Source organism: Vitis vinifera, chromosome 7, assembly GCF_030704535.1.
Source record: "Vitis vinifera cultivar Pinot Noir 40024 chromosome 7, ASM3070453v1".
NCBI classification, from domain to species: domain Eukaryota; kingdom Viridiplantae; phylum Streptophyta; class Magnoliopsida; order Vitales; family Vitaceae; genus Vitis; species Vitis vinifera.
In genome coordinates, this window is record NC_081811.1 from 17,502,849 (window position 1) to 17,513,412 (window position 10,564).

Consider the following 10,564-nt stretch of genomic DNA (forward strand, 5'->3'; position numbering starts at 1 on the left):
CTTCACTTTAAGTTCAAGTTTGACCCTCTAATAAAATCCCCAGTGGAGTCGCCATTTTGTGGACCCCGCATTTCGGCTCAATGCGTTTCCCACTCGATGGCGAGCTTGATTTTTATTTCGAAAAATTGATCTTTATTGATTAAGAAAAATTGACTTGGAGTCGCCACTTATTTTTGTTTTATTCTTAAAGGGTAAACAAAATAAGAAAGAAAAACCCTAAGTGTGACTCCTTGTTTTGGAAAAGGTGGTCTGCGAAAAACCGGATCGGGTTCGGGGGTCAGGTTACTTATCGGGAAGGTACGGTAGAGACCGTAGCACCCCTCTAAGTCCCTAAAGTCGGGTCTCTACTAATAAAGTGAAATTGACGTGGCAATCGAATAAGAGAGTCAATGGATACTCACATCAATCATGCATATATATGAGAATCAGAATATGTATAGGGGATGATCAGAATGAGTGAATACGTACCTGGGCAGCAAACAGCAACGCGCTATCAAGAAACGGGATTAGTGCACAATTAATGAATACAAAACATAGCTCATACATATCGGAGTGCAAAGCGAAGCTCAAGTGGAATACAGTAAGCACGATAATTGACAATCAAAAGGGGTCAAACATAGGGCCCCTAATAAAGCCCGATTTATTATTCACGAGCTAATCCCACAAATCCCGTGTTTTGGAATTAGAAAGGAATCACTATTGCTTATGTAAAGTTAAGAAGATCATAAGATTATTTAGGAACTGAAATGCGATTAAAAACTATTCGAGTGAAAACTGGATTATTGGAGCTTATTCGAAAATTGGAGTGTTTGGAATTAAATTTTGAAGATTAGAGCTCCGGTGATTAAATCGAAATTTGTTAAAGAAAATAGAGAAACGGACTTTGGGAAATTGAAATGCGAGACCATAAACTTTTGAAAGCTGAATTTATAATAATGATAACAATGAGGTCTTGAGAGGTTGAAATAATAATAATGATTATAAGATTTCGAAAGTCTGAATTAATGATAATAATAACAATAATAAGATTTTAAAGGTGTGAATTAATAATAATAATAATAATAAGATTTTGAGAATTTGGATTAATGATAATAATAATAATAATAAATAGATTTTGAAAGTTGAGTTAACAATAATGATGATAAGCGAGTCTGGATTAGTTATGATAATAATAATAATAATTAGATGTTGAAAGCGCGAATTAATAACAATGATAATAATGAGATTTTTGAAAGTTCAGATTAATGATAGTAATAATAATAATAAATAGATTATGAAAGCCGAGTTAATAATAATAATAATAATGAGATTTTTGGAAGTTTGGGTTGGTGATGATAATGATAATAATAAATAGACTTTGAAAGTAGAGTTTATAATAATAATAATAATAATGAGATTTTGAGAGTTGGGGTTAATGATAATGATAAAAAATGATAAATAGATTTTTGAAAATGTGAATTAATAATAATGATAATAATGAGATTTCGGAAGTTTGGGTTGGTGATGATAATGATAATAATAAATAGACTTTGAAAGTAGAGTTTATAATAATAATAATAATAATGAGATTTTGAGAGTTGGGGTTAATGATAATGATAAATAATGATAAATAGATTTTTGAAAATGTGAATTAATAATAATGATAATAATAAGATTTTGAAAGTTGAATTAGTAGTAATAATAATAGGGTTTTGAAAGTTAGGGTTAATGATAATAATAATAACAATGAATAGATTTTGAGAATTTGAGGTAATAATAATAATAATAATGACATTCTTGAAAGTTTGGGTTAATGATGATAAAAATAACAATAATAAATAGATTTTGAAATTTGGGTTAGTAACAATAATTATAGGGTTTTAAAAGTTTGGATTAATGATGGTAATAATAATAATAAATAGATTTTGAAAATGTGAATTAATAATAATGATAATAATGAAGTTTTGAAAGTTTGAGTTAATGACGATAAAAATAATGATAATAAATAGATTTTGAAATTTGGGTTAGTAATAATAATTATGGGGTTGTGAAAGTTTGGATTAATAATAGTAATAATAATAATAAATAGATTTTGAAAGTTTAGATTAATGATGATAATAATAACAATAAATAAATGTTGGAAGTTTGAATTAATAATAATGATAATAAAAAGATTTTGAAGGTTGAATCAATAATAATCATAGTGATAATAATAATAATAATGACAAGAATAATGACAATAACAATAGTAATAATAGTAACAATGATACTAACAATAATGACAATAATAATAATAACGATGATGGTAACAATTAATAATAATGATAATGACAATGGCTATAATGATTAATAATAATAATAATAATAATAATAATAATAATAATAACCATAATAATAATAATAATAACTATGATAACAATAATTAATAACAATAATAATAAATGATAACATGCATCCATCAAGCCCAAAACCCATGAGCTGGATCCACTAATAGGCCCCATCTCCAACAAGCCCAGTCCACAAGCCTAAGTCCCATAAGCCTAAGCCCACAAGCCTAAGCCCAAGCCTCCAAAGCCATTAAGCCTAAACCCATGTCCAATCATTAAAAGAGCCCATCTCCATCAAGCCCAAATCCATCAAGTCTATGCCCTCCTTAAGCCCAAGCCCAGTCCTCATCTTCTTCCTCACCTCCGGAGGACCATGACGGCGAAAACCGAGAAAGGCATCGCCGGAGGTCTTGGAGGGAGGTCCAAGTTGCAGCCGCTCCGCGCCATCTCGCCATGTAGCGCTGCCTCCTCCGCCATCGATCACATCCAGCCGCAGCGGCTTGGTGCCGACGGAGCCTGCTGCCGCGGCCTCCATGAGAGCATGGAGAGATTCGTCGGCTGCCATCACCCTCGACGCCGCCGCCCAGGAGCTCCTACAGCATGCAAGCCGCGTGGAGGATTTAAAACCGGCGCCAGTGGACGACGAGGCTGCGGCAAAGGCTGGCGGCGACGGCGTTATGCGAAGTGTGAAAGTGCATGGGGCTCGCCGGAATGCTGTAGAAGAAAGCCACCATTTCCAGAGCCGCGTCCCAGGCTGGAAGGAGTGCAGACGTAGAGGGGTGCGCATGAGAGATGATGGTGATTGGTGTTGGATGATAAAGGAGTGGCATGCATGAATGATACGTGAAGGTTAGGGAGAGAAAGGCGGTGGGTATAAAATGGGTGAGGTGAGTATGATAGAATGGCTATGGAAGGATGGCTGGGTTTGTATGGATTCCATGCGCGCGGGTGAGTAGATTTGGAACCTCAGTGAAGCTTATGGACGAGTTCTGGAGGTTAGGCAAAGTGTAGGAAACGGGCTGTGGAATTTCTGATGTAGGAGCTCTGTCATGCATGCAATGCCAGGGAGGATGGGTTTCGGGTGGAACCAAAAGAAAGACACAGAAATAGTCTCCAAGAATCAGGTGCTATGATGAATCCAAACTCAGAGCCTTCCCAAAACAGAAAATAAATTACACAAATGGTCTTCAAATGTCAAAGGAATCCACACACTGACTAGGAACAGAGGAGAGCAATTCAAAACGAGAGAAGCAAAATGGATTAGAATCATACCTGAACCAAGAGAAAATCCCTGGTGAGTAGGTCCAGTCCGGCCTCTCTCTCGTTCTCGGGCCCCTCTGCGGACGTCCTCTGCTCCAGCAAAGTCCCCCCTCCCTTCTTCAGATATCTCCTCCTTCTTTTCCCTTTTTTCTCTTTTCCTTTTCTCCTCTGTTTTTCTTCTGTTCCTCCCTTCCTCAGCAAGCCAGCCATATCCCGTCCCATCTGCAGCCCAAAAGTTCTGCCTCCCTTCTGCGCCGCCGTCCTCGGGTGGATGAAGCAAGCAGAAAATCAGAAGAAAAAAAGAAAATCTATGAAAACCCAATCCTGCCCCCAGTTGAGGGGGTCTACACATCCTTTTCGTGAGTTTTAAATATTTATTCTATAGAATAAGTAATTTTATTTAACTTTTTCCAACACCTGTGTTATAAGAACTATGGTATCAGTGTCTTCATCTTACCATATACGAAACTAATAAAATTGTAATTTTATTTCTATTTATTTTCAAAACAATTTATGATATAATGATATAATATCACATCCACAAGAAAATTATAATACCATGAAAAACTTTCTAATTATTAAAGATAAAACTCATCTAAGATGTAACTCAAAATAAACAATAATCTCACATACCCCCGTAAAACAATGCACAAGGGAAAAAGCCAATAAAGAGGCCACCTATGTCAATCAACAAAACATTGTTCCTTCTTAGAATTTTCCAAGATGACAAAAAGTCAACATAACTTTCACTTTTTCTTTTTGCTAAAGAAAAGGCTCAAACATTGTCTTGTATCTTCCCCACAACAATGGTAGAATATTGATTGTTCATTGAATTTTGGAAAAAATACCATTTTAGAAATATTTATTAAAGTATGATAGTTTCAAAACTATTTCCAAATCTACAACAATTTTTTAAGGCATCAATTTGAAGTCGTCTTTTAGAAAGACAACTTTGGGTTAAATATTGAAGTTTTCTTTTCAAAAAATAATTTTAAAATTCATCTAAATTTATCTTTTTTAAAATGTAATTTTTAATTAGATTATTGCAAACTATCATACATTTAAAAATATTTTTTTGAATTGTCATATTTAAAAAACAAATTTTTAAAAATTACCATTTTTTTTAAATCCTGTTGTTCAGTGTTTTATTTGATGACATATGCACTCATTATAAGTTTAATTTACTGGACAATGTTGATGTGGAAACAACGGGTTAGAATATTCTCTTTTTCAATTTTTATTTATTTAGTTTAATCTTTCCTACGAAGTATTAGCATCTTCAACTTCCCACCCATAAACTAAATAAGCTATCATCTTATTTATATTTATATTCAAAATAAATTTATGATATGTTGATATCAATATGAGTAAACATTTGTATCATATTAATAAGAAAGTAATGATGTCCTAAAAAACACTTTTATTAAAGATGAAACTCATATACAATATAATTTAAAATAAACAATAATTCTCGGCAAGCCCCATCAAACAATGCACACGGGAAAATGCCAAGAAAAGGACCAACAAAGGAACTTTTCCTTCTGAAGTGACAACCATCCCCATTCATTACTTTTTGACCCATAGGTGAATAAATAATTCAAATAAACAATAATTCTTTGCAAGCCCCGTCAAACAATGCACATGGGAAAATGCCAAAAAATGGGCCACCCATGTTGGTCAACAAAGGAATCTTTCCTTGTGAAGTGACCACCCCTCATTCATTACTTTTTGGGCCATTGGTGAACAAATGATTCTCGTTACATCTCGTAAAAGGATTAACGATTAATTCTAAATAAATTTTTTTATACAAATAAATAATTAATATAATTTAGATTTTTTTTTTTTGGCCTTAGCCAATATATTTGGAGCTACTAAGATAACTAAAAAAAATTAGTGATATGATTTAATTTTTGTTAAGAAAAAAGAAGCTTACTTTACCTTTTCAAACAAATACTCAATTAAAAAAATCATCAAATAATTAATATGTATTTTAAAATAATAAACATAACAATAATATTTTTAATATATGGCTTTAATTTTATGCATAATGATTTTTTTAAATAGAAATTTGAATTTACGTTACCATTTCCAAATAAATAAAATTTTGAAATCCACCTTGAGTATCAAATTAGATTTTAAATTTCAACTTGAAGTGTACCAGAATGATCTCCTATGGTATTACTACTTGGGATTTTGGCCAAGCTTTTTTGACTCAATGGGTGAATACCAAGTTGCTATAATATTAGAAAAACCCAAATTAAAGCTCAATTATCTATAACATAATATATATTTGAGTCACTAAGATTTGACATATGTTTATTTTTTACACTTTAGTTGTTATACCAATTGAGAAAGAAAAAAAAAATTAAAGACAAGACTAGTAAAAGGAAAAAAAAAAGTACAAAATAACACTGAAAATTGCAAAAGCAAAAGTGCTGGTTGTTGAATACCAAATAGAAGAAAAATAAAAATAAAATGTAAAAGAGTGAAGGAAAGCTTCAAGAATGGGCTTAATGATTGAGGTAGGGTCTTGGCTGATGTGAACCCCACCTTAAATCAAGGGTAAATGGATACAGCTAATGAGAAATAATTGAAAATGAAAAAAGGCATTCTCATGTGAATGAATGCCAAGGTAGAAGATAAGAGTGTGCATGAAAGCAAAAGGAAAAAGGTTGTTTTGTTAGACTTTAGAGTGCCCACTTTCTTTCCTAGAAATTTCTTGGTTCTTTCCTCAACTTCTAATTTTATGATTCCTTTTGACTAGAATATGTCTTTTTCTCCAGTTTAAATACTTTACCTCTGTATGCAACACCTTTCACAGAGGCAAAATTCAATTGAAGAATATCTTATAGTTTTGACATACACACAGCTTGACTGGCAATGGCTTCCACAAGCGCTCAAATGGCGTCTGATTCTTCTCCTTCCAACCTTGGTTGCACTCATGACGTGTTCTTGAGTTTTAGAGGGGAAGACACCCGTTACAATTTCACTGATCACTTATATAATGCTTTGGTTACAAAAGGCATTAGAACTTTCAGAGATGACCAACTTCCGAGAGGAGAAAAAATTGCGCCAGAGCTTCTAAATGCTATTGAAAAATCAAGATCTTCCATTGTTGTTTTCTCAAAAACTTACGCTCATTCAAGGTGGTGCCTAGACGAGCTTGCAAAGATCATGGAGTGCAGCCGGAAATATGGGCAAAAAGTATTGCCAATTTTCTACCATGTGGATCCATCGGATGTACGTAAACAAACAGGGAGCTTTGGAGAAGCATTCACCAGGTATGAAGAAACTTTGAAGAACAAGGTACAAAGTTGGAGGGAGGCCTTGACTGAAGCAAGCAATATTTCTGGATGGGATGTAAACAAGGGGTAATTTTCATATCTTCTTAATTTTTAGCTTATATACCAATTATATTTTTCTGAAATAGAATAAATTAGTTGATTATTTAGAATACTTGATGCACGGCTAATAATCTCGTGACACACATGCCTCGTACTTGAATATTTCGAAATCCATATGATTCCAAATATAAATATTTCATCAACAAATCGAAAAAGAAATTATCAAAAGTATATGGTTTAGCTTTAATTGTGAGTTCTTCTTGCCCTTTGTTTGTTTTTTCTTTTTCTATTTTTTTTTTTTATGTTTTTTAGTATTTCATAATTTTATAAATAGGCATTCCCATACAAGATTTGAAATAAAATATAACACAATTTTTTAGAAATTAATTTAGAAGTAAAATCAATTTCTATAAAATTAAACAAATTGTTAGATCTATATTAATTACATAATTAATATCCACTTTAGGTTATTGAAAAACTTTGAGGTTTTCATAATTCTATCCAGGATGGTTCCATAAAAGATGTTAAATATCCAATTTAAAGATTTAAATGTAAAATCAAACATCTTAGAGAAACATAATCAATTCATGATACAACATATTAATAACAAACAAATAAACCATTAAGGTCCAAAATAGTGAAGAGTTTGATAAATTTGGTAATGGAAACCTTGAATATTATTATAATATTTTTAATATATAATAATAATAATAATAATTGATTTTTAATAAAATAAGTTATAAAAATTATAATATTTTATTTATTTATAAAATGTATTTATTTTAATGTAATTAAATATTATAAAAATAATTTAAAATTTTTTTTTTTTTAAATTTCAAAAAAAGTTAAACAGGGCAAGGAGTATGAAAAATTTGCATACCCATCCTCCCCATCCTATTTAATTTTTTCAATGGGACCCAATTCAAGTACATGGTATTAGAAAGCCTATCCTGCATACATTGACCTTATATCGTTTCCACCAAACTACTAATAATTTCATTTTTCTCTACATTATACTCAAAGGATGATAATAAGGCCTTGAAATTTTGAATAAACAGGATAGGGTAGGGTTGGATTGCCGGCAACTCGTCCTGAACCACCTTGGCTACCATTCCCAATAATGAGCCCGTAGCAACTAGTCTAGAAGATAGAGAATCTGTGGAAAGGATTCCTAAAACAGGATAGGGTAGGGTCAAAAAAAGAATAATAAATATCCTAAAATTAAGGGAAACCAATATTATTTCCTAAAACTAAGATAATAAAATATTATTAATATTTGATTGCTCTTAATTTATGGAAATATGGTCAGATTCCTATCTTGATTCTATATATATGTTTAATTATTTTCATTTTGTCATCCTTGGTTTTATGCATTCTGTCATTATTCCCATTTTGCCATTCTTGATTCTTAGCCTATGCTTAATTATTTTCATCCTATCATTTTTAAGTCTATGCATCAAATAGTTGGATTTTTATTTTGCAATAATTAAATTGTAGAAGTTATGAAACTCAACTGTGTGGTCAGTGGTGGAGTTAGAAGTTCATATTGAGGAGAGAGCGATATTTAAATTACAAAATTTTAAAATGAATAAATATTAACCTATTTTTATATTTAAATTAAATCAATGGTAACATATTTTCATATTTTAAAAGGCTTGTATATATAACTTTTTAATGATAGGGTTAACTAAAATCATATAATATAACCAAATGTTATAACAGAATTTTAACAAAATCTAACTTACTAAATTATAGGCATGATTAGATAAAAATTCAAATAAAAAAAATATTTTAAAATTCTAGTAAATTTTTAATTTTTTACAAAAGTAATTTTTATTAGAAAATTAATTTGATAAATAAAAAGTATAAGTTTCACTAATCTTTATAGTTGAAACAAAATATTAAAAAAGATTTTCAAACAAGTGTTTTATATAAAATTTTGGAAGCTCTTTCAAATAAAAATATTTTATAAAGATTTTATTTAAAATATAAGTGGATTAAAAGAAATTTAGGGCAATTTTAATAGAAAGTTAACTAAATAGAAGTATATATAGTTCATGCTTTGATTTTTCTTTTCATTGTCTTGCATATATGATTCTAAAAAAAAGTGCTTAAATATGTAAATGAAATTTAAGTTGTTATTAGGACACCAAAAATCATCAAATTACCTTGATATTTCTTACCATTTATTGCTCATCTCACCTTATGTTCTTCTCTAACTTACTTCATAATTACTAGGTATGAATCACAGTATATCAAGAATATTACTAGCGACATCGCCGATAGAATATTGAATTTTAAGCCCTTGTTTGTTGGGGATAATTTAGTTGGAATGGATTCCCATTTTAAAAAAATAAGTGTAGAACTGAGTATGAAGTCAAATGATGTTCGCATAGTTGGGATATGTGGAATTGGCGGAATGGGTAAAACAACCATTGCTGGATATATATATATAATCAAATTTCTTGGGGATTTGAATGTAGTAGCTTCCTTGGAGATGTCAAAAAGGTTTACAAAAAAAAAGGTCTACCTTGTTTACAAAAGCTACTTCTTAATGATATCCAAAAGGGAGAAAATTCAAAGATAAGCAACATTTACCAAGGAGCCCGGGTGATACAAAATAGTCTTTACCTTCGAAAGGCTCTTATTGTTTTAGATGATGTTGATGATATGGATCAATTAGAATTTTTAGTTGGAAATCATGCTTGGTATGGTAAAGGAAGTATAATCATCATCACAACTAGAGATAAACAATGCCTAAATACACTTAAAGTGGATTACCTATATGAGGTTGAAGGACTAAAAGACTATGAAGCACTTAAGCTCTTTAGTCAATATGCCTCTGAACCAAATCTTCCAAAAAAGGATTTTAAATTTCTCTCATATCGGGTGATACATTATTGTGAAGGTCTTCCATTAGCTTTGAAAGTTTTGGGTTCTCTTTTATGTGGCAAGACAAAAGGTGAATGGACAAGTGAACTACACAAATTGGAAAAAGAACCTGAAATGAAAATTGATAATTTGCTTAAAATAAGCTTTGATGGATTAGAGACTACACCACAAATGATACTCCTTGACATTGCTTGTTTTTTTCAAGGTGAAGATAAAGACTTTGCTTTAAAAATATGGGACGGTTATGAGTTGTATGGTGAAAGAAACATAGGAGTTCTATTGCAGAGATGTCTTATAACTATCTCAAACAATAGGCTACATATGCATGGTTTGATCGAGAAAATGTGCAAGAAAATTGTTCGAGAACAACATCCCAAAGACCCTAGCAAATGGAGCAGATTATGGAATCAGGATGATATCTATTGTGCGTTTGTAAGTGAAAAGGTAAGAATCAACTATTTAAATTCAATAGCTTACTTAAGCTCTTTTGGGAGATAAAAGATTTAATAATATTTTTTCTTCAAAAGTTAGGATTTTTATTTTTTGTTTTCCCTGATTCTTCAATCTTGATTTCCAGGGGATGGAAAATGTTGAAACCATTTCTCTAGACTTGTCTAGATCAAAAGAAAAATGGTTCACTACAAAAATAGTTGCCCAGATGAAGAAAGTGTTTGCCAAGATGCAAAAACTTAGGTTGCTCAAGGTCTATTATAGCCATGGTGTTGAGTGTAAAATGCTTCTTCCTAAAGGCTTTGAATTTCC

General features: G+C 31.2%; 1 protein-coding gene across 3 annotated transcripts; it reads left to right on the plus strand.

Annotated features, from left to right (window-relative positions):
• The first annotated feature begins 6,266 nt into the window (after positions 1–6,266).
• On the plus strand, positions 6,267–10,506 carry LOC132254070 (disease resistance protein RPV1-like). 3 transcript variants are annotated; one of them, XM_059738115.1, is made up of 2 exons: positions 6,267–6,937; positions 9,149–9,864. In XM_059738115.1, exons 1-2 carry the CDS (start codon positions 6,447–6,449, stop codon positions 9,495–9,497), a joined length of 840 nt encoding a protein of 279 aa, XP_059594098.1. In that variant the 5' UTR covers positions 6,267–6,446; the 3' UTR covers positions 9,498–9,864. The 3 variants fall into 3 exon arrangements, with proteins under 3 accessions (XP_059594098.1, XP_059594099.1, XP_059594100.1); XM_059738116.1 differs by lacking the exon at positions 9,149–9,864 and adding an exon at positions 10,380–10,506 and having other exon boundaries at positions 6,280–6,937; XM_059738117.1 differs by lacking the exon at positions 9,149–9,864 and adding an exon at positions 10,008–10,240 and having other exon boundaries at positions 6,282–6,937.
• The last annotated feature ends 58 nt before the right edge of the window (positions 10,507–10,564 follow it).

What these genes read in the sequence shown, in the direction of transcription:
- LOC132254070 (XM_059738115.1), top strand. Translation starts at nt 6,447, where the DNA reads ATGGCTTCCACAAGCGCTCAAATGGCGTCTGATTCTTCTCCTTCCAAC. An exon ending in GGATGGGATGTAAACAAGGG is followed by an intron (nt 6,938 to 9,148) that starts GTAATTTTCATA and finishes CATAATTACTAG; the next exon opens with GTATGAATCACAGTATATCA.